At 38.6% G+C, this 21,756-nt stretch overlaps 1 protein-coding gene and 19 non-coding genes across 20 annotated transcripts; all 20 read right to left on the reverse strand.

Annotated features, from left to right (window-relative positions):
* Positions 1-453: 453 nt before the first annotated feature.
* On the reverse strand, positions 454-526 carry Trnat-agu. Its single transcript has one exon. It is a non-coding gene; the product is annotated as a tRNA-Thr (tRNA).
* Positions 527-1,905: 1,379 nt separating this feature from the next.
* On the reverse strand, positions 1,906-1,978 carry Trnat-agu. Its single transcript has one exon. It is a non-coding gene; the product is annotated as a tRNA-Thr (tRNA).
* Positions 1,979-2,389: 411 nt separating this feature from the next.
* Positions 2,390-2,462, reverse strand: Trnat-agu. The gene has a single exon. It is a non-coding gene; the product is annotated as a tRNA-Thr (tRNA).
* Positions 2,463-3,356: 894 nt separating this feature from the next.
* Positions 3,357-3,429, reverse strand: Trnat-agu. Its single transcript has one exon. It is a non-coding gene; the product is annotated as a tRNA-Thr (tRNA).
* Positions 3,430-3,840: 411 nt separating this feature from the next.
* On the reverse strand, positions 3,841-3,913 carry Trnat-agu. The gene has a single exon. It is a non-coding gene; the product is annotated as a tRNA-Thr (tRNA).
* Positions 3,914-4,324: 411 nt separating this feature from the next.
* Trnat-agu lies at positions 4,325-4,397 on the reverse strand. The gene has a single exon. It is a non-coding gene; the product is annotated as a tRNA-Thr (tRNA).
* Positions 4,398-5,291: 894 nt separating this feature from the next.
* Trnat-agu lies at positions 5,292-5,364 on the reverse strand. Its single transcript has one exon. It is a non-coding gene; the product is annotated as a tRNA-Thr (tRNA).
* Positions 5,365-5,776: 412 nt separating this feature from the next.
* Positions 5,777-5,849, reverse strand: Trnat-agu. Its single transcript has one exon. It is a non-coding gene; the product is annotated as a tRNA-Thr (tRNA).
* A 1,861-nt stretch (positions 5,850-7,710) lies between these two features.
* Trnat-agu lies at positions 7,711-7,783 on the reverse strand. The gene has a single exon. It is a non-coding gene; the product is annotated as a tRNA-Thr (tRNA).
* Positions 7,784-8,679: 896 nt separating this feature from the next.
* Trnat-agu lies at positions 8,680-8,752 on the reverse strand. The gene has a single exon. It is a non-coding gene; the product is annotated as a tRNA-Thr (tRNA).
* Positions 8,753-9,163: 411 nt separating this feature from the next.
* Positions 9,164-9,236, reverse strand: Trnat-agu. The gene has a single exon. It is a non-coding gene; the product is annotated as a tRNA-Thr (tRNA).
* Positions 9,237-10,131: 895 nt separating this feature from the next.
* On the reverse strand, positions 10,132-10,204 carry Trnat-agu. The gene has a single exon. It is a non-coding gene; the product is annotated as a tRNA-Thr (tRNA).
* A 411-nt stretch (positions 10,205-10,615) lies between these two features.
* On the reverse strand, positions 10,616-10,688 carry Trnat-agu. The gene has a single exon. It is a non-coding gene; the product is annotated as a tRNA-Thr (tRNA).
* A 411-nt stretch (positions 10,689-11,099) lies between these two features.
* Positions 11,100-11,172, reverse strand: Trnat-agu. The gene has a single exon. It is a non-coding gene; the product is annotated as a tRNA-Thr (tRNA).
* A 410-nt stretch (positions 11,173-11,582) lies between these two features.
* Positions 11,583-11,655, reverse strand: Trnat-agu. Its single transcript has one exon. It is a non-coding gene; the product is annotated as a tRNA-Thr (tRNA).
* Positions 11,656-15,376: 3,721 nt separating this feature from the next.
* Positions 15,377-17,206, reverse strand: LOC124320821 (translation initiation factor IF-2-like). The gene has a single exon (XM_046783722.1). It carries the CDS (start codon positions 17,204-17,206, stop codon positions 15,377-15,379), a length of 1,830 nt encoding a protein of 609 aa, XP_046639678.1.
* Positions 17,207-18,092: 886 nt separating this feature from the next.
* Positions 18,093-18,165, reverse strand: Trnat-agu. Its single transcript has one exon. It is a non-coding gene; the product is annotated as a tRNA-Thr (tRNA).
* Positions 18,166-18,579: 414 nt separating this feature from the next.
* Trnas-acu lies at positions 18,580-18,652 on the reverse strand. The gene has a single exon. It is a non-coding gene; the product is annotated as a tRNA-Ser (tRNA).
* Positions 18,653-19,063: 411 nt separating this feature from the next.
* Positions 19,064-19,136, reverse strand: Trnat-agu. Its single transcript has one exon. It is a non-coding gene; the product is annotated as a tRNA-Thr (tRNA).
* A 1,378-nt stretch (positions 19,137-20,514) lies between these two features.
* Trnat-agu lies at positions 20,515-20,587 on the reverse strand. The gene has a single exon. It is a non-coding gene; the product is annotated as a tRNA-Thr (tRNA).
* Between the last annotated feature and the right edge of the window lie 1,169 nt (positions 20,588-21,756).

Raw genomic sequence — 21,756 nt, forward strand, 5'->3', positions numbered from 1 at the left:
TGCTTACTAGGCAGGCGCTTTGCCATCTAAGCCATAGGACCACAAAACGGCTTCATAGGACAACAATCTCAAAAGTGGTCATGACGTCACAACAGCAGTTTTACAATTGATTACCTTTATTTTAAAGTTCCCAACTGTTCCACAGCACAAAGAACAATTTTAAAAAAATATCAACGAGATTTTCAACGATACTACGAGTCCTGGTCTCTTACTAGGAAGAGCAGATCCATGCTGCACAATTAGTTATTATGATTTGGTGTTTAAATTTTAGCATGGAAAATACCTTTGGAATTGTGCCCGAGTAGGCAGTCAAAATTAGACTACCAAGAAAATAATCATTATAACTAGCAATTTAACGGTATTCTGCGCTAAAATAGATCTTATTTTAACGATTCTATCAGTTCTTTTTCTGAATTCTAAGAGACACGGGATGATTATGATGACATTTCTTACAGGTCCCAACGAGACTCGAACTCGTGATCTCCTGCTTACTAGGCAGGCGCTTTGCCATCTAAGCCATAGGACCACAAAACGGCTTCATAGGACAACAATTTAAAAAGTGGTCATGACGTCACAACAGCAGTTTTACAATTGATTACTTCTATTTTAAAGTTCCCAACTGTTCCACAGCACAAAGAACAATTTACAAAAAAATCAACGAGATTTTCAACGATACTACGAGTCCTGGTCTCTTACTAGGAAGAGCAGATCCATGCTGCACAATTAGTTATTATGATTTGGTGTTTAAATTTCAGCATGGAAAATACCTTTGGAATTGTGCCCGAGTAGGCAGTCAAAATTAGACTACCAAGAAAATAATCATTATAACTAGCAATTTAACGGTATTCTGCGCTAAAATAGATCTTTTTTTAACGATTCTAACGGTTCTTTTTCTGATTTCTAAGAGACACGGGATGATTATGATGACATTTCATACAGGTCCCAACGAAACTCGAACTCGTGATCTCCTGCTTACTAGGCAGGCGCTTTGCCATCTAAGCCATAGGACCACAAAACGGCTTCATAGGACAACAATTTAAAAAGTGGTCATGACGTCACAACAGCAGTTTTACAATTGATTACTTCTATTTTAAAGTTCCCAACTGTTCCACAGCACAAAGAACAATTTACAAAAAAATCAACGAGATTTTCAACGATACTACGAGTCCTGGTCTCTTACTAGGAAGAGCAGATCCATGCTGCACAATTAGTTATTATGATTTGGTGTTTAAATTTCAGCATGGAAAATACCTTTGGAATTGTGCCCGAGTAGGCAGTCAAAATTAGACTACCAAGAAAATAATCATTATAACTAGCAATTTAACGGTATTCTGCGCTATAATAGAACTTATTTTAACGATTCTATCAGTTCTTTTTCTGATTTCTAAGAGACACGGGATGATTATGATGACATTTCTTACAGGTCCCTACGATACTCGAACTCGTGATCTCCTGCTTACTAGGCAGGCGCTTTGCCATCTAAGCCATAGGACCACAAAACGGCTTCATAGGACAACAATCTCAAAAGTGGTCATGACGTCACAACAGCAGTTTTACAATTGATTACCTTTATTTTAAAGTTCCCAACTGTTCCACAGCACAAAGAACAATTTACAAAAATATCAACGAGATTTTCAACGATACTACGAGTCCTGGTCTCTTACTAGGAAGAGCAGATCCATGCTGCACAATTAGTTATTATGATTTGGTGTTTAAATTTTAGCATGGAAAATACCTATGGAATTGTGCCCGAGTAGGCAGTCAAAATTAGACTACCAAGAAAATAATCATTATAACTAGCAATTTAACGGTATTCTGCGCTATAATAGAACTTATTTTAACGATTCTATCAGTTCTTTTTCTGATTACTAAGACACACGGGATGATTATGATGACATTTCTTACAGGTCCCAACGAGACTCGAACTCGTGATCTCCTGCTTACTAGGCAGGCGCTTTGCCATCTAAGCCATAGGACCACAAAACGGCTTCATAGGACAACAATTAAAAAAGTGGTCATGACGTCACAACAGCAGTTTTACAATTGATTACTTCTATTTTAAAGTTCCCAACTGTTCCACAGCACAAAGAACAATTTACAAAAAAATCAACGAGATTTTCAACGATACTACGAGTCCTGGTCTCTTACTAGGAAGAGCAGATCCATGCTGCACAATTAGTTATTATGATTTGGTGTTTAAATTTCAGCATGGAAAATACCTTTGGAATTGTGCCCGAGTAGGCAGTCAAAATTAGACTACCAAGAAAATAATCATTATAACTAGCAATTTAACGGTATTCTGCGCTAAAATAGATCTTTTTTTAACGATTCTATCAGTTCTTTTTCTGAATTCTAAGAAACACGGAATGATTATGATGACATTCCTTACAGGTCCCAACGAGACTCGAACTCGTGATCTCCTGCTTACTAGGCAGGCGCTTTGCCATCTAAGCCATAGGACCACAAAACGGCTTCATAGGACAACAATCTCAAAAGTGGTCATGACGTCACAACAGCAGTTTTACAATTGATTACCTTTATTTTAAAGTTCCCAACTGTTCCACAGCACAAAGAATAATTTACAAAAATATCAACGAGATTTTCAACGATACTACGAGTCCTGGTCTCTTACTAGGAAGAGCAGATCCATGCTGCACAATTAGTTATTATGATTTGGTGTTTAAATTTTAGCATGGAAAATACCTATGGAATTGTGCCCGAGTAGGCAGTCAAAATTAGACTACCAAGAAAATAATCATTATAACTAGCAATTTAACGGTATTCTGCGCTATAATAGAACTTATTTTAACGATTCTATCAGTTCTTTTTCTGATTTCTAAGAGACACGGGATGATTATGATGACATTTCTTACAGGTCCCTACGATACTCGAACTCGTGATCTCCTGCTTACTAGGCAGGCGCTTTGCCATCTAAGCCATAGGACCACAAAACGGCTTCATAGGACAACAATCTCAAAAGTGGTCATGACGTCACAACAGCAGTTTTACAATTGATTACTTCTATTTTAAAGTTCCCAACTGTTCCACAGCACAAAAACAATTTACAAAAAAATCTACGAGATTTTCAACGATACTACGAGTCCTGGTCTCTTACTACGAAGAGCAGATTCATGCTGCACAATTAGTTATTATGGTTTCGTGTTTAAATTTCAGCATGGAAAATACCTTTGGAATTGTGCCCGAGTAGGCAGTCAAAATTAGACTACCAAGAAAATAATCATTATAACTAGAAATTTAACGGTACTCTGCGCTATAATAGAACTTATTTTAACGATTCTATCAGTTCTTTTTCTGATTACTAAGACACACGGGATGATTATGATGACATTTCTTACAGGTCCCAACGAGACTCGAACTCGTGATCTCCTGCTTACTAGGCAGGCGCTTTGCCATCTAAGCCATAGGACCACAAAACGGCTTCATAGGACAACAATTAAAAAAGTGGTCATGACGTCACAACAGCAGTTTTACAATTGATTACTTCTATTTTAAAGTTCCCAACTGTTCCACAGCACAAAGAACAATTTACAAAAAAATCAACGAGATTTTCAACGATACTACGAGTCCTGGTCTCTTACTAGGAAGAGCAGATCCATGCTGCACAATTAGTTATTATGATTTGGTGTTTAAATTTCAGCATGGAAAATACCTTTGGAATTGTGCCCGAGTAGGCAGTCAAAATTAGACTACCAAGAAAATAATCATTATAACTAGCAATTTAACGGTATTCTGCGCTAAAATAGATCTTTTTTTAACGATTCTATCAGTTCTTTTTCTGAATTCTAAGAAACACGGAATGATTATGATGACATTCCTTACAGGTCCCAACGAGACTCGAACTCGTGATCTCCTGCTTACTAGGCAGGCGCTTTGCCATCTAAGCCATAGGACCACAAAACGGCTTCATAGGACAACAATTAAAAAAGTGGTCATGACGTCACAACAGCAGTTTTACAATTGATTACTTCTATTTTAAAGTTCCCAACTGTTCCACAGCACAAAGAACAATTTACAAAAAAATCAACGAGATTTTCAACGATACTACGAGTCCTGGTCTCTTACTAGGAAGAGCAGATCCATGCTGCACAATTAGTTATTATGATTTGGTGTTTAAATTTCAGCATGGAAAATACCTTTGGAATTGTGCCCGAGTAGGCAGTCAAAATTAGACTACCAAGAAAATAATCATTATAACTAGCAATTTAACGGTATTCTGCGCTAAAATAGATCTTTTTTTAACGATTCTATCAGTTCTTTTTCTGAATTCTAAGAAACACGGAATGATTATGATGACATTCCTTACAGGTCCCAACGAGACTCGAACTCGTGATCTCCTGCTTACTAGGCAGGCGCTTTGCCATCTAAGCCATAGGACCACAAAACGGCTTCATAGGACAACAATCTCAAAAGTGGTCATGACGTCACAACAGCAGTTTTACAATTGATTACCTTTATTTTAAAGTTCCCAACTGTTCCACAGCACAAAGAATAATTTACAAAAATATCAACGAGATTTTCAACGATACTACGAGTCCTGGTCTCTTACTAGGAAGAGCAGATCCATGCTGCACAATTAGTTATTATGATTTGGTGTTTAAATTTTAGCATGGAAAATACCTATGGAATTGTGCCCGAGTAGGCAGTCAAAATTAGACTACCAAGAAAATAATCATTATAACTAGCAATTTAACGGTATTCTGCGCTATAATAGAACTTATTTTAACGATTCTATCAGTTCTTTTTCTGATTTCTAAGAGACACGGGATGATTATGATGACATTTCTTACAGGTCCCTACGATACTCGAACTCGTGATCTCCTGCTTACTAGGCAGGCGCTTTGCCATCTAAGCCATAGGACCACAAAACGGCTTCATAGGACAACAATCTCAAAAGTGGTCATGACGTCACAACAGCAGTTTTACAATTGATTACTTCTATTTTAAAGTTCCCAACTGTTCCACAGCACAAAAACAATTTACAAAAAAATCTACGAGATTTTCAACGATACTACGAGTCCTGGTCTCTTACTACGAAGAGCAGATTCATGCTGCACAATTAGTTATTATGGTTTCGTGTTTAAATTTCAGCATGGAAAATACCTTTGGAATTGTGCCCGAGTAGGCAGTCAAAATTAGACTACCAAGAAAATAATCATTATAACTAGAAATTTAACGGTACTCTGCGCTAAAATAGATCTTATTTTAACGATTCTATCAGTTCTTTTTCTGAATTCTAAGAGACACGGGATGATTATGATGACATTTCTTACAGGTCCCAACGAGACTCGAACTCGTGATCTCCTGCTTACTAGGCAGGCGCTTTGCCATCTAAGCCATAGGACCACAAAACGGCTTCATAGGACAACAATTTCAAAAGTGGTCATGACGTCACAACAGCAGTTTTACAATTGATTACCTTTATTTTAAAGTTCCCAACTGTTCCACAGCACAAAGAACAATTTTAAAAAAATATCAACGAGATTTTCAACGATACTACGAGTCCTGGTCTCTTACTAGGAAGAGCAGATCCATGCTGCACAATTAGTTATTATGATTTGGTGTTTAAATTTTAGCATGGAAAATACCTTTGGAATTGTGCCCGAGTAGGCAGTCAAAATTAGACTACCAAGAAAATAATCATTATAACTAGCAATTTAACGGTATTCTGCGCTAAAATAGATCTTATTTTAACGATTCTATCAGTTCTTTTTCTGAATTCTAAGAGACACGGGATGATTATGATGACATTTCTTACAGGTCCCAACGAGACTCGAACTCGTGATCTCCTGCTTACTAGGCAGGCGCTTTGCCATCTAAGCCATAGGACCACAAAACGGCTTCATAGGACAACAATTTAAAAAGTGGTCATGACGTCACAACAGCAGTTTTACAATTGATTACTTCTATTTTAAAGTTCCCAACTGTTCCACAGCACAAAGAACAATTTACAAAAAAATCAACGAGATTTTCAACGATACTACGAGTCCTGGTCTCTTACTAGGAAGAGCAGATCCATGCTGCACAATTAGTTATTATGATTTGGTGTTTAAATTTCAGCATGGAAAATACCTTTGGAATTGTGCCCGAGTAGGCAGTCAAAATTAGACTACCAAGAAAATAATCATTATAACTAGCAATTTAACGGTATTCTGCGCTAAAATAGATCTTTTTTTAACGATTCTATCAGTTCTTTTTCTGATTTCTAAGAGACACGGGATGATTATGATGACATTTCATACAGGTCCCAACGAAACTCGAACTCGTGATCTCCTGCTTACTAGGCAGGCGCTTTTCCATCTAAGCCATAGGACCACAAAACGGCTTCATAGGACAACAATTTAAAAAGTGGTCATGACGTCACAACAGCAGTTTTACAATTGATTACTTCTATTTTAAAGTTCCCAACTGTTCCACAGCACAAAAACAATTTACAAAAAAATCTACGAGATTTTCAACGATACTACGAGTCCTGGTCTCTTACTAGGAAGAGCAGATCCATGCTGCACAATTAGTTATTATGGTTTCGTGTTTAAATTTCAGCATGGAAAATACCTTTGGAATTGTGCCCGAGTAGGCAGTCAAAATAAGACTACCAAGAAAATAATCATTATAACTAGCAATTTAACGGTATTCTGCGCTAAAATAGATCTTATTTTAACGATTCTATAAGTTCTTTTTCTGAATTCTAAGAGACACGGGATGATTATGATGACATTTCTTACAGGTCCCTACGATACTCGAACTCGTGATCTCCTGCTTACTAGGCAGGCGCTTTGCCATCTAAGCCATAGGACCATAAAACGGCTTCATAGGACAACAATCTCAAAAGTGGTCATGACGTCACAACAGCAGTTTTACAATTGATTACCTTTATTTTAAAGTTCCCAACTGTTCCACAGCACAAAGAATAATTTACAAAAATATCAACGAGATTTTCAACGATACTACGAGTCCTGGTCTCTTACTAGGAAGAGCAGATCCATGCTGCACAATTAGTTATTATGATTTGGTGTTTAAATTTTAGCATGGAAAATACCTATGGAATTGTGCCCGAGTAGGCAGTCAAAATTAGACTACCAAGAAAATAATCATTATAACTAGCAATTTAACGGTATTCTGCGCTATAATAGAACTTATTTTAACGATTCTATCAGTTCTTTTTCTGATTTCTAAGAGACACGGGATGATTATGATGACATTTTTTACAGGTCCCTACGATACTCGAACTCGTGATCTCCTGCTTACTAGGCAGGCGCTTTGCCATCTAAGCCATAGGACCACAAAACGGCTTCATAGGACAACAATCTCAAAAGTGGTCATGACGTCACAACAGCAGTTTTACAATTGATTACTTCTATTTTAAAGTTCCCAACTGTTCCACAGCACAAAAACAATTTACAAAAAAATCTACGAGATTTTCAACGATACTACGAGTCCTGGTCTCTTACTACGAAGAGCAGATTCATGCTGCACAATTAGTTATTATGGTTTCGTGTTTAAATTTCAGCATGGAAAATACCTTTGGAATTGTGCCCGAGTAGGCAGTCAAAATTAGACTACCAAGAAAATAATCATTATAACTAGAAATTTAACGGTACTCTGCGCTAAAATAGATCTTATTTTAACGATTCTATCAGTTCTTTTTCTGAATTCTAAGAGACACGGGATGATTATGATGACATTTCTTACAGGTCCCAACGAGACTCGAACTCGTGATCTCCTGCTTACTAGGCAGGCGCTTTGCCATCTAAGCCATAGGACCACAAAACGGCTTCATAGGACAACAATTTCAAAAGTGGTCATGACGTCACAACAGCAGTTTTACAATTGATTACCTTTATTTTAAAGTTCCCAACTGTTCCACAGCACAAAGAACAATTTAAAAAAAATATCAACGAGATTTTCAACGATACTACGAGTCCTGGTCTCTTACTAGGAAGAGCAGATCCATGCTGCACAATTAGTTATTATGATTTGGTGTTTAAATTTTAGCATGGAAAATACCTATGGAATTGTGCCCGAGTAGGCAGTCAAAATTAGACTACCAAGAAAATAATCATTATAACTAGCAATTTAACGGTATTCTGCGCTATAATAGAACTTATTTTAACGATTCTATCAGTTCTTTTTCTGATTTCTAAGAGACACGGGATGATTATGATGACATTTCTTACAGGTCCCAACGAGACTCGAATTCGTGATCTCCTGCTTACTAGGCAGGCGCTTTGCCATCTAAGCCATAGGACCACAAAACGGCTTCATAGGACAACAATCTCAAAAGTGGTCATGACGTCACAACAGCAGTTTTACAATTGATTACCTTTATTTTAAAGTTCCCAACTGTTCCACAGCACAAAGAACAATTTACAAAAATATCAACGAGATTTTCAACGATACTGCGAGTCCTGGTCTCTTACTAGGAAGAGCAGATCCATGCTGCACAATTAGTTATTATGGTTTCGTGTTTAAATTTCAGCATGGAAAATACCTTTGGAATTGTGCCCGAGTAGGCAGTCAAAATTAGACTACCAAGAAAATAATCATTATAACTAGCAATTTAACGGTATTCTGCGCTAAAATAGATCTTATTTTAACGATTCTATCAGTTCTTTTTCTGAATTCTAAGAGACACGGGATGATTATGATGACATTTCTTACAGGTCCCAACGAGACTCGAACTCGTGATCTCCTGCTTACTAGGCAGGCGCTTTGCCATCTAAGCCATAGGACCACAAAACGGCTTCATAGGACAACAATCTCAAAAGTGGTCATGACGTCACAACAGCAGTTTTACAATTGATTACCTTTATTTTAAAGTTCCCAACTGTTCCACAGCACAAAGAACAATTTACAAAAATATCAACGAGATTTTCAACGATACTACGAGTCCTGGTCTCTTACTAGGAAGAGCAGATCCATGCTGCACAATTAGTTATTATGATTTGGTGTTTAAATTTTAGCATGGAAAATACCTATGGAATTGTGCCCGAGTAGGCAGTCAAAATTAGACTACCAAGAAAATAATCATTATAACTAGCAATTTAACGGTATTCTGCGCTATAATAGAACTTATTTTAACGATTCTATCAGTTCTTTTTCTGATTTCTAAGAGACACGGGATGATTATGATGACATTTCTTACAGGTCCCAACGAGACTCGAACTCGTGATCTCCTGCTTACTAGGCAGGCGCTTTGCCATCTAAGCCATAGGACCACAAAATGGCTTCATAGGACAACAATCTCAAAAGTGGTCATGACGTCACAACAGCAGTTTTACAATTGATTACCTTTATTTTAAAGTTCCCAACTGTTCCACAGCACAAAGAACAATTTACAAAAATATCAACGAGATTTTCAACGATACTGCGAGTCCTGGTCTCTTACTAGGAAGAGCAGATCCATGCTGCACAATTAGTTATTATGGTTTCGTGTTTAAATTTCAGCATGGAAAATACCTTTGGAATTGTGCCCGAGTAGGCAGTCAAAATTAGACTACCAAGAAAATAATCATTATAACTAGCAATTTAACGGTATTCTGCGCTAAAATAGATCTTATTTTAACGATTCTATCAGTTCTTTTTCTGAATTCTAAGAGACACGGGATGATTATGATGACATTTCTTACAGGTCTCAACGAGACTCGAACTCGTGATCTCCTGCTTACTAGGCAGGCGCTTTGCCATCTAAGCCATAGGACCACAAAACGGCTTCATAGGACAACAATCTCAACAGTGGTCATGACGTCACAACAGCAGTTTTACAATTGATTACCTTTATTTTAAAGTTCCCAACTGTTCCACAGCACAAAGAACAATTTACAAAAATATCAACGAGATTTTCAACGATACTACGAGTCCTGGTCTCTTACTAGGAAGAGCAGATCCATGCTGCACAATTAGTTATTATGATTTGGTGTTTAAATTTTAGCATGGAAAATACCTATGGAATTGTGCCCGAGTAGGCAGTCAAAATTAGACTACCAAGAAAATAATCATTATAACTAGCAATTTAACGGTATTCTGCGCTATAATAGAACTCATTTTAACGATTCTATCAGTTCTTTTTCTGATTTCTAAGAGACACGGGATGATTATGATGACATTTCTTACAGGTCCCAACGAGACTCGAACTCGTGATCTCCTGCTTACTAGGCAGGCGCTTTGCCATCTAAGCCATAGGACCACAAAACGGCTTCATAGGACAACAATCTCAAAAGTGGTCATGACGTCACAACAGCAGTTTTACAATTGATTACCTTTATTTTAAAGTTCCCAACTGTTCCACAGCACAAAGAACAATTTACAAAAATATCAACGAGATTTTCAACGATACTGCGAGTCCTGGTCTCTTACTAGGAAGAGCAGATCCATGCTGCACAATTAGTTATTATGGTTTCGTGTTTAAATTTCAGCATGGAAAATACCTTTGGAATTGTGCCCGAGTAGGCAGTCAAAATTAGACTACCAAGAAAATAATCATTATAACTAGCAATTTAACGGTATTCTGCGCTAAAATAGATCTTATTTTAACGATTCTATCAGTTCTTTTTCTGAATTCTAAGAGACACGGGATGATTATGATGACATTTCTTACAGGTCCCAACGAGACTCGAACTCGTGATCTCCTGCTTACTAGGCAGGCGCTTTGCCATCTAAGCCATAGGACCACAAAACCGCTTAATAGGACAACAATCTCAAAAGTGGTCATGACGTCACAACAGCAGTTTTACAATTGATTACCTTTATTTTAAAGTTCCCAACTGTTCCACAGCACAAAGAACAATTTACAAAAATATCAACGAGATTTTCAACGATACTACGAGTCCTGGTCTCTTACTAGGAAGAGCAGATCCATGCTGCACAATTAGTTATTATGATTTGGTGTTTAAATTTTAGCATGGAAAATACCTTTGGAATTGTGCCCGAGTAGGCAGTCAAAATTAGACTACCAAGAAAATAATCATTATAACTAGCAATTTAACGGTATTCTGCGCTATAATAGAACTTATTTTAACGATTCTATCAGTTCTTTTTCTGATTTCTAAGAGACACGGGATGATTATGATGACATTTCTTACAGGTCCCAACGAGACTCGAACTCGTGATCTCCTGCTTACTAGGCAGGCGCTTTGCCATCTAAGCCATAGGACCACAAAACGGCTTCATAGGACAACAATCTCATAAGTGGTCATGACGTCACAACAGCAGTTTTACAATTGATTACTTCTATTTTAAAGTTCCCAACTGTTCCACAGCACAAAAACAATTTACAAAAAAATCTACGAGATTTTCAACGATACTACGAGTCCTGGTCTCTTACTAGGAAGAGCAGATCCATGCTGCACAATTAGTTATTATGGTTTCGTGTTTAAATTTCAGCATGGAAAATACCTTTGGAATTGTGCCCGAGTAGGCAGTCAAAATTAGACTACAAAGAAAATAATCATTATAACTAGCAATTTATCGGTATTCTGCGCTAAAATAGATCTTATTTTAACGATTCTATCAGTTCTTTTTCTGAATTCTAAGAGACACGGGATGATTATGATGACATTTCATACAGGTCCCAACGAGACTCGAACTCGTGATCTCCTGCTTACTAGGCAGGCGCTTTGCCATCTAAGCCATAGGACCACAAAACGGCTTCATAGGACAACAATCTCAAAAGTGGTCATGACGTCACAACAGCAGTTTTACAATTGATTACCTTTATTTTAAAGTTCCCAACTGTTCCACAGCACAAAGAACAATTTACAAAAATATCAACGAGATTTTCAACGATACTACGAGTCCTGGTCTCTTACTAGGAAGAGCAGATCCATGCTGCACAATTAGTTATTATGATTTGGTGTTTAAATTTTAGCATGGAAAATACCTATGGAATTGTGCCCGAGTAGGCAGTCAAAATTAGACTACCAAGAAAATAATCATTATAACTAGCAATTTAACGGTACTCTGCGCTATAATAGAACTTATTTTAACGATTCTATCAGTTCTTTTTCTGATTTCTAAGAGACACGGGATGATTATGATGACATTTCTTACAGGTCCCAACGAGACTCGAACTCGTGATCTCATGCTTACTAGGCAGGCGCTTTGCCATCTAAGCCATAGGACCACAAAACGGCTTCATAGGACAACAATTTAAAAAGTGGTCATGACGTCACAACAGCAGTTTTACAATTGATTACTTCTATTTTAAAGTTCCCAACTGTTCCACAGCACAAAAACAATTTACAAAAAAATCTACGAGATTTTCAACGATACTACGAGTCCTGGTCTCTTACTAGGAAGAGCAGATCCATGCTGCACAATTAGTTATTATGGTTTCGTGTTTAAATTTCAGCATGGAAAATACCTTTGGAATTGTGCCCGAGTAGGCAGTCAAAATTAGACTACCAAGAAAATAATCATTATAACTAGCAATTTAACGGTACTCTGCGCTATAATAGAACTTATTTTAACGATTCTATCAGTTCATTTTCTGATTTCTAAGAGACACGGGATGATTATGATGACATTTCTTACAGGTCCCAACGAGACTCGAACTCGTGATCTCCTGCTTACTAGGCAGGCGCTTTGTCATCTCAGCCATAGGACCAAAAAACGGCTTCATAGGACAACAATTTAAAAAGTGGTCATGACGTCACAACAGCAGTTTTACAATTGATTACTTCTATTTTAAAGTTCCCAACTGTTCCACAGCACAAAAACAATTTACAAAAAAATCAACGAGATTTTCAACGATACTACGAGTCCTGGTCTCTTACTAGGAAGAGCAGATCCATGCAGCACAATTAGTTATTATGATTTGAAGTTTAAATTTCAGCATGGAAAATACCTGTGCAATTGTGCCCGAGTAGGCAGTCAAAATTAGATTACCCAGAAAATAATTATTATAACTAGCAATTTAACGGTATTCTGCGCTAAAATAGAACCTATTTTAACGATTCTATCAGTTCTTTTTCTAATTTCTAAGAGACACGGGATGATTATGATTACATTTCTTACAGGTCCCAACGAGACTCGAACTCGTGATCTCCTGCTTACTAGGCAAGCGCTTTGCCATCTAAGCCATAGGACCACAAACTTTTTTCATAGGACAACAATTTGAAAAGTGGTCATGACGTCACAACAGCAGTTTTACAATTGATTACTTCTATTTTAAAGTTCCCAACTGTTCCACAGCACAAAGAACAATTTACAAAAAAATCAACGAGATTTTCAACGATACTACGAGTCCTGGTCTCTTACTAGGAAGAGCAGATCCATGCAGCACAATTAGTTATTATGATTTGGTGTTTAAATTTCAGCATGGAAAATACCTATGGAATTGTGCCCGAGTAGGCAGTCAAAATTAGATTACCAAGAAAATAATCATTATAACTGTAAGGCTCGTTCCAGCCTTACTTTACTTGTAAGAAATGGAGACGCAACGACTTGTACGAGGATGACGTTTGTATTTGAATACACGAGATTAAACATAAAAGTACACGAATGCGACTATTCAATATCAGAATAATAAGAGAGAAAGAGTTTACCAGCGTGAAGGCCTGCTCGGAGAAGACTGGTTATACAAGGGAAACAAGGGGGCTTTTATACGGGTGAAGGCGGAAGTCAGCGTCGTAGATTGATCTCGTTATTGCTGTTATTGCCGTGTTGGGATTGATACTCTGGCTGATGTCGATATCACGGTGTTGGGAATGGATACCTCCCGTGTGTCGACATCAGGGTGTCGGCAATGGATACTTCCCGTGAGTCAGCCTCACGGTGTCGGCACTGGATACCTTCCGTGAGTCAGCCTCACGGTGTCGGCACTAGATACCTTCCGTGAAATCCGGGTGTGCTAAGATGGGTGCCGTAGTTAATCTGAGCTTAAGTTTTTGGAACGCGTTTTCTTGTTCAGTTCCCCACACAAAATCGACGTCGTTTTTAGTCAGTTCTGTGAGTGGGTGGGCGATTTTGCCGAAATTTCTTATGTACTTTCTGTAAAATCCAACAAATCCTAGAAAGCTTTTTACATGCTGTTTATTTTCTGGTACAGGGTAATTTTTTACTGCCTCAATTTTCTTTGGGTCTGTCGCGGAACCCTCTTCTGAGATTATGTGTCCTAGGTATAGAACACTCAATTCGAAGAAACAGCACTTGGAGAGTTTTAGTTTCATCCCTGATTTTGCGATGAGGGAAAATATTTCTTCGATATGCTTGATGTGCTCCTCTTCTGTTTTCGAGAATATGATCACATCATCTAAGTATACTAATGCAAATTTCCCAATAACTTTCCTCAGAATTTCAGTCATAATTCTTTGGAAGCATGGAGGTGCATTGGTCAAACCAAATGGCATTCTTTTGAATTGGTAATGACCATTTTGCGTTGTAAAGGCTGTCTTGTGCCTATCCTCCTTCTTTATTGGTATTTGCCAGTATCCACTGATGAAATCAAGCGTCGAGAAATATTTTGCTCCCTTCAAGTCGTCTTTTATTGCTTCAATACTAGGGATTGGGAATTTGTCCTTTATTGTTACATCATTTACGAATCTGAAATCGACACAGAATCGTATTGTTCCATCCTTCTTTTTCACTAATAGGATTGGTGAACTATACGGACTTTTACTTTCTTCAATCACATCGTTTGCTAACATCATTTCTACATGTTTTTCTATAACCGGCAACATCACTCGTGGCTGGCGTCTTGGTGGTATATATACTGGAGGGCCCACTGTCGGAATACTATGTTCTTCTCCAATGGCTTCGCCGAAGTCCGAATCTGAAGTGGCGAATATGTGTTTATTTCTTTCCAGTACTTTTCGAAGGTCTTCTTTTCTGATTTCTGTTTTTCCGATCAATTCTTTTATTTCTTCTTCGAGTTTTTGATGTATAATGACGCATACTTGACATGGTTGAATTTCTGATACTTTGGCCACGATGTGGTACTGTTTGCCGTTATTTTTGTATGATATCCGCCTGCTGGCGGTGTTTATTCGAAACTCTAGATTTGTTATGAAATCCATTCCTAGGATGCAACTAACCGCTAAATTTGGCACTACGTGGAAGTTGCTTTTAATCGGGTCGCTATCCACCGAGTGTAATTTCACTTGCAGTTCTACTGTTTTAACCTTTGGCATTGGATCCCCACATGCTGTAATGAGATTGAGGTTCTCTATTGATCTTTCCTTCTTTGCTGTTTGCGGTATCTGTTTTTCGAAGTCGGAGGAGATTACACTCGTTGTGGAGCCCGTGTCTATTAAAGCTGCTACTCGTCTGCTGCCTACTGTCACTAATATTGTAAATGGCTTATACTGTATTTTACACTGGGATGGGTCGCATTGTTTTGTTGATACGTGTCCAAATGCGATTATTTCCGTACGTTCTTGTAGTTGTTGAACGGTCTCCTGGTTAGGTCTCTGGGAGCTTGATTTCTTCTCACATTTTCTTCGCGCCATCTTTGGTATTTGCGACAAGCTCTTTTTATGTGTCCTTTATTCTTGCAAAAGAAACAGGTTCTGTCTTCAAGTCCTCCCGGGAACCCTCCGTTCCTTTGGTTATTCCAATTTTCTGGAGTACGATTTAGCGAATTACTCCTTTGTGGTTGTGTTTCTTGTGCTCCTTGACGGCGATTCTGTCTCCAGTCGTTATTACTTTGCGATCTTTGTCCCAGCGGGTAATACCGCGTGCGTCCGTCCACGTCCTCCGGGTTTTGCCTTTCTCTATATCTTGGGCTGTAACTTCTGCTCCTTCCGGAAAAACGGACTTGTTTCTCTCCCTCTTGCTTCTGTTCGGATATGTGTGCTACCGTTCCTGCTGCTACACCTGCGGAGTCAGCAGACAACTGTATGTTAGCTATAGCTTGCATAATCTGTTGCAATTCGGGATTTTTGTTTTTCTCGTTTTCTTGTTGCTCCGCTTTTTTATGGGCTTCTGATTCCTCTGTCAGGCGTCGCAAGTCCACGACTTGTTCGCATACTTGTGCTTTTTCCACTACTTCTTCGTAAGTATCCGTTGCTTTCAAGCTATTCCATAGGCTTGTCCTGATAGTTAGGCGCATTCCTTTCAACAAAGCCTCCTTTTTAACAGCGTTTCTTAGTTGAATTACTTCAGCGTCCTGGCTTTCTGCGGCTGCTCTTCCGTAGGCCGATTTGTATAGCTCGTCGATGCGGTGTCTGTATTCTCGTATGCGTTCGTTGAATTTCTGCTCTATCTTGCTGAGTTGTGCCCTTCTCATATCTTGTATCGTCGCGTCATCGAATCCCGCTTCCATGGCTGCTGTCCACGCTGCAAGGTTCGCTTTGATATTTACTCCTAGCGAATTATTAAATGCAGCTGCTGCTCTCCTTAGTTTGGACTGGAAAAATTTCAACTTCTGATCTTCGGTCCATCCAGCTTCTACGCCAACTCTGTTTGCTTTCTTTAGCCAGCTTTCAAATGTAGTGTTGTCGTCGAGGTCGCCACTGAATTCTGGAATATCTTTTCTATAATTGACGGCTGCTAGATTTAGCATTCCCGTTGTCATGGCTGCTGAAAATGTTCGGAAATCTCCTGGGTCGATTCCTCCGGCGCCTACTTGTCCAATAGGTCCTTGGGGTCCAGGTGGGCCTTGGTTGCCTGGAGGTCCTTGGTTGCCTGGAGGTCCTTGGTTGCCTGGAGGTCCTTGCTGGCCAACTTGCCCTGGAGCGCCTTGTTGTCCTGGTTGTCCATCTTGCCCCGGCTGGCCATCTTGCCCCGGTTGTCCCGGTGGTCCTTGTTGGCCTGGCGGTCCTTGTTGGCCTGGTGGCCCTGGCGACGGTGTTGGGGTATTAGGCATTTCCTCTTCTGTATCCGTCTGTTCGGATGAGTAATCTTCTTGGGTTGATGAAAGGCTTTTGTCGAATGCCGGGATTTCTGTTTTGTTTCTTTCGTATATGTCGATGAATTCTTTATCGACGCCAGCTATTTCTTTTTCTAGTTTAGCGATCTTTGCTTCTCTTTTATCGCTTTTTGGCTTTTCTTTAAGCTTTAGTACTTTGTGTTTGAGTTCGAAACTTCTCGTACTTAATTGCTGTAGACGTCCTGCAATTTGGCTTGGCCTTTGTGATCTCCGCAGTTCTGTCTCTGGCTTTGTTTCTACGCTGTCTTTCGGGACCACTTGGTTTGAAGGTGAGTCTGATTTTATATTTACCTCCAGTTTGGGTTGTCGGTTGTCGGTCATGTGGGTCCTTGATGTTCCTTTTCTGGGTCGAACTGTCGTTGTCTCCAGATAGTTCACAAAATGTTCAAATTTGCACAATAGTTTCAAGACACTTGTACAAATTGAAAGGTTCAATATTTTGGCACGTTCACCACTTGTAAGGCTCGTTCCAGCCTTACTTTACTTGTAAGAAATGGAGACGCAACGACTTGTACGAGGATGACGTTTGTATTTGAATACACGAGATTAAACATAAAAGTACACGAATGCGACTATTCAATATCAGAATAATAAGAGAGAAAGAGTTTACCAGCGTGAAGGCCTGCTCGGAGAAGACTGGTTATACAAGGGAAACAAGGGGGCTTTTATACGGGTGAAGGCGGAAGTCAGCGTCGTAGATTGATCTCGTTATTGCTGTTATTGCCGTGTTGGGATTGATACTCTGGCTGATGTCGATATCACGGTGTTGGGAATGGATACCTCCCGTGTGTCGACATCAGGGTGTCGGCAATGGATACTTCCCGTGAGTCAGCCTCACGGTGTCGGCACTGGATACCTTCCGTGAGTCAGCCTCACGGTGTCGGCACTAGATACCTTCCGTGAGTCAGCATCACGGTGTCCGTGAGCGGATCCTATTTGCTCAACGGACTCGTTTGCGCAGACGTCTTTTGAATTGCGCGCTTATGGCTGTCTGTGCTATAGATGCGCCGCTTGTTTGCTGGTTGCGGGTGCCCTCCCGTGGCTGGGTTCGGGTACTACTCTCTGCCACAGCGGTGAGTTAGCCCGATCCTTACATAACTAGCAATTTAACGGTATTCTGCGCTAAAATAGAACTTATTTTAACGATTCTATCAGTTCTTTTTCTGTTTTCTAAGAGACACGGGATGATTATGATGACAATTCTTACAGGTCCCAACGAGACTCGAACTCGTGATCTCCTGCTTACTAGGCAGGCGCTTTGCCATCTAAGCCATAGGACCACAAACCGTTATCATAGGACAACAATTTCAAAAGTGGTCATGACGTCACAACAGCAGTTTTACAATTGATTACTTATATTTTAAAGTTCCCAACTGTTCCACAGCACAAAGAACAATTAACAAAAAAATCAACTTTACGATACTTTACGATACTACGAGTCCTGGTCTCTTACTAGGAAGAGCAGATCCATGCTGCACAATTAGTTATTATGATTTGGTGTTTAAATTTCAGCATGGAAAATACCTTTGGAATTGTGCCCGAGTAGGCAGTCAAAATTAGATTACCAAGAAAATAATCATTATTACTAGCAATTTAACGGTATTCTGCGCTAAAATAGAACTTATTTTAACGATTCTATCAGTTCTTTTTCTGTTTTCTTAGAGACACGGGATGATTATGATGACATTTCTTACAGGTCCCAACGAGACTCGAACTCGTGATCTCCTGCTTAGTAGGCAGGCGCTTTGCCATCGAAGCCATAGGACCACAAAACGGCTTCATAGGACAACAATTTCAAAAGTGGTCATGACGTCACAACAGCAGTTTTACAATTGATTACTTCTATTTTAAAGTTCCCAACTGTTCCACAGCACAAAGAACAATTTACAAAAAAATCAACGAGATTTTCAACGATACTACGAGTCCTGGTTTCTTACTAGGAAGAGCAGATCCATGCAGCACAATTAGTTATTATGATTTGGTGTTTAAATTTCAGCATGGAAAATACCTATGGAATTGTGCCCGAGTAGGCAGTCAAAAATAGATTACCAAGAAAATAATCATTATAACTAGCAATTTGACGGTATTATGCGCTAAAATAGAACTTATTTTAACGATTCTATCAGTTCTTTTTCTGTTTTCTAAGAGACACGGGATGATTATGATGACATTTCTTAGAGGTCCCAACGAGACTCGAACTCGTGATCTCCTGCTTACTAGGCAGGCGCTTTGCCATCTAAGCCATAGGACCACAAACCTTTTTCATAGGACAACAATTTCAAAAGTGGTCATGACGTCACAACACCAGTTTTACAATTGATTACTTCTATTTTAAAGTTCCCAACTGTTCCACAGCACAAAGAACAATTTACAAAAAAATCAACGAGATTTTCAACGATACTACGAGTCCTGGTCTCTTACTAGCAAGAACAGATCCATGCAGCACAATTAGTTATTATGATTTGGTGTTTAAATTTCAGCATGGAAAATACCTATGGAATTGTGCCCGAGTAGACAGTCAAAAATAGTTTACCAAGAAAATAATCATTATAACTAGAAATTTGACGGTATTCTGCGCTAAAATAGAACTTATTTTAACGATTCTATCAGTTCTTTTTCTGTTTTCTTAGATACACGGGATGATTATGATGACATTTCTTACAGTTCCTAACGAGACTCGAACTCGTGATCTCCTGCTTACTAGGCAGGCGCTTTGCCATCTAAGCCATAGGACCACAAACCTTTCTCATAGGACAACACATTCAATAGTGTTCATGACGTCACAACAGCAGTTTTACAATTGATTACTTCGATTTCAAAGTTCCCAACTGTTCCACAGCACAAAGAACAATTTACAAAAAAATCAACGAGATTTTCAACGATACTACGAGTCCTGGTTTCTTTTTAGGAAGAGCAGATCCATGCTGCACAATTAGATATTATGATTTGGTGTTTAAATTTAAGCATGGAAAATACCTATGGAATTTTGCCTGAATAGGCAGTCATAATTAGACTACAAAGAAAATAATATTTATAACTAGCAATTTAACGGTATTCTGTGCTAAAATAGAACTGATTTTAACGATTCTATCAGTTATTTTTCTGATTTCTAAGAGACACGGGATGATTTTGATGACATTTCTTACTGGTCCCAATGAGACTCGAATTCGTGATCTCAAGCTTATTGGCAGGCACTTTGCCATCTAAGCCATAGGACAACAAACCATTGTCATAGGACATCAATTTCAAAAGTGGTCATAACGTCACAACAGCAGTTTTACAATTGATTTCTTCTATTTGGAAGTTCCCAACTGTTCCACAGCACAAAGCACAATTTACAAAAAAATCAACGAGATTTTCAACGATACTACGAGTCCTGGTTTCTTACTAGGAAGAGCAGATCCATGCAGCACAATGAGTTATTATGATTTGGTGTTTAAATTTCAGCATGGAAAATACCTATGGAATTGTGCCCGAGTAGGCAGTCAAAATTAGACTACCAAGAAAATCATCATTATAACTAGCAATTTAACGGTATTCTGCGCTAAAATACAACTTAATTCAACGATTCTATCAGTTCTTTTTCTGTTTTCTAAGAGACACGGGATAATTATGATGAAATTTCTTACAGGTCCCAACGAGACTCGAACTCGTGATCTCCTGCTTACTAGGCAGGCGCTTTGCCATCTAAGCCATAGGACCACAAACCTTTTTCATAGGACAACAATTTCAAAAGTGGTCATGACGTCACAACAGCAGTTTTTCAATTGATTTCTTCTATTTTAAAGTTCCCAACTGTTCCACAGCACAAAGAACAATTTACAAAAAAATCAATGAGATTTTCTACGATACTACGAGTCCTGGTCTCTTACTAGGAAGAGCAGATCCATGCAGCACAATTAGTTATTATGATTTGGTGTTTAAATTTCAGCATGGAAAATACCTGTGCAATTGTGCCCGAGTAGGCAGTAAAAATTAGATTACCTAGAAAATAATTATTATAACTAGCAATTTAACGGTATTCTGCGCTAAAATAGAACTTATTTTAACGATTCTATCAGTTCTTTTTCTGTTTTCTAAGAGACACAAGATGATTATGATGACATTTCTTACAGATCCCAACGAAACTTGAACTCGTGATCTCCTGCTTACTAGGCAGGCGCTTTGTCATCTAAGCCATAGGACCACAAACTTATTTCATAGGACAACAATTTCAAAAGTGGTCATGACGTCACAACAGCAGTTTTACAATTGATTACTTCTATTTTAAAGTTCCCAACTGTTCCACAGCACAAAGAACAATTTACAAAAAAATCAACGAGATTTTCTACGATACTACTAGTCCTGGTCTCTTACTAGGAAGAGCAGATCCATGCAGCACAATTAGTTATTATGATTTCGTGTTTAAATTTCAGCATGGAAAATACCTATGGAATTGTGCCCGAGTAGGCAGTCAAAATTAGATTACCAAGAAAATAATCATTATAACTAGCAATTTAACGGTATTCTGCGCTAAAATAGAACTTATTTCAACGATTCTATCAGTTATTTTTCTGTTTTCTAAGAGTCACGGGATGATTATGATGACATTTCTTACAGGTCCTAACGAGACTCGAACTCGTGATCTCCTGCTTACTAGGCAGGCGCTTTTCCATCTAAGCCATAGGGCCACAAAACTTTTTCATAGGACAACAATTTCAAAAGTGGTCATGACGTCACAACAGCAGTTTTACAATTGATTACTTCTTTTTTAAAGTTCCCAACTGTTCTACAGCACAAAGAACAATTTACAAACAAATCAACGAGATTTTCAACGATACTACGAGTCCTGGTCTCTTACTAGGAAGAGCAGATCCATGCAGCACAATTAG

Source organism: Daphnia pulicaria, chromosome 1, assembly GCF_021234035.1.
Source record: "Daphnia pulicaria isolate SC F1-1A chromosome 1, SC_F0-13Bv2, whole genome shotgun sequence".
Classification (NCBI taxonomy): Eukaryota; Metazoa; Arthropoda; class Branchiopoda; order Diplostraca; family Daphniidae; genus Daphnia; species Daphnia pulicaria.

Bases quoted from the DNA above. Each gene is read 5' to 3' on its own strand.
- LOC124320821 (XM_046783722.1), bottom strand. From the start codon at position 17,206: ATGACCGACAACCGACAACCCAAACTGGAGGTAAATATAAAATCAGAC.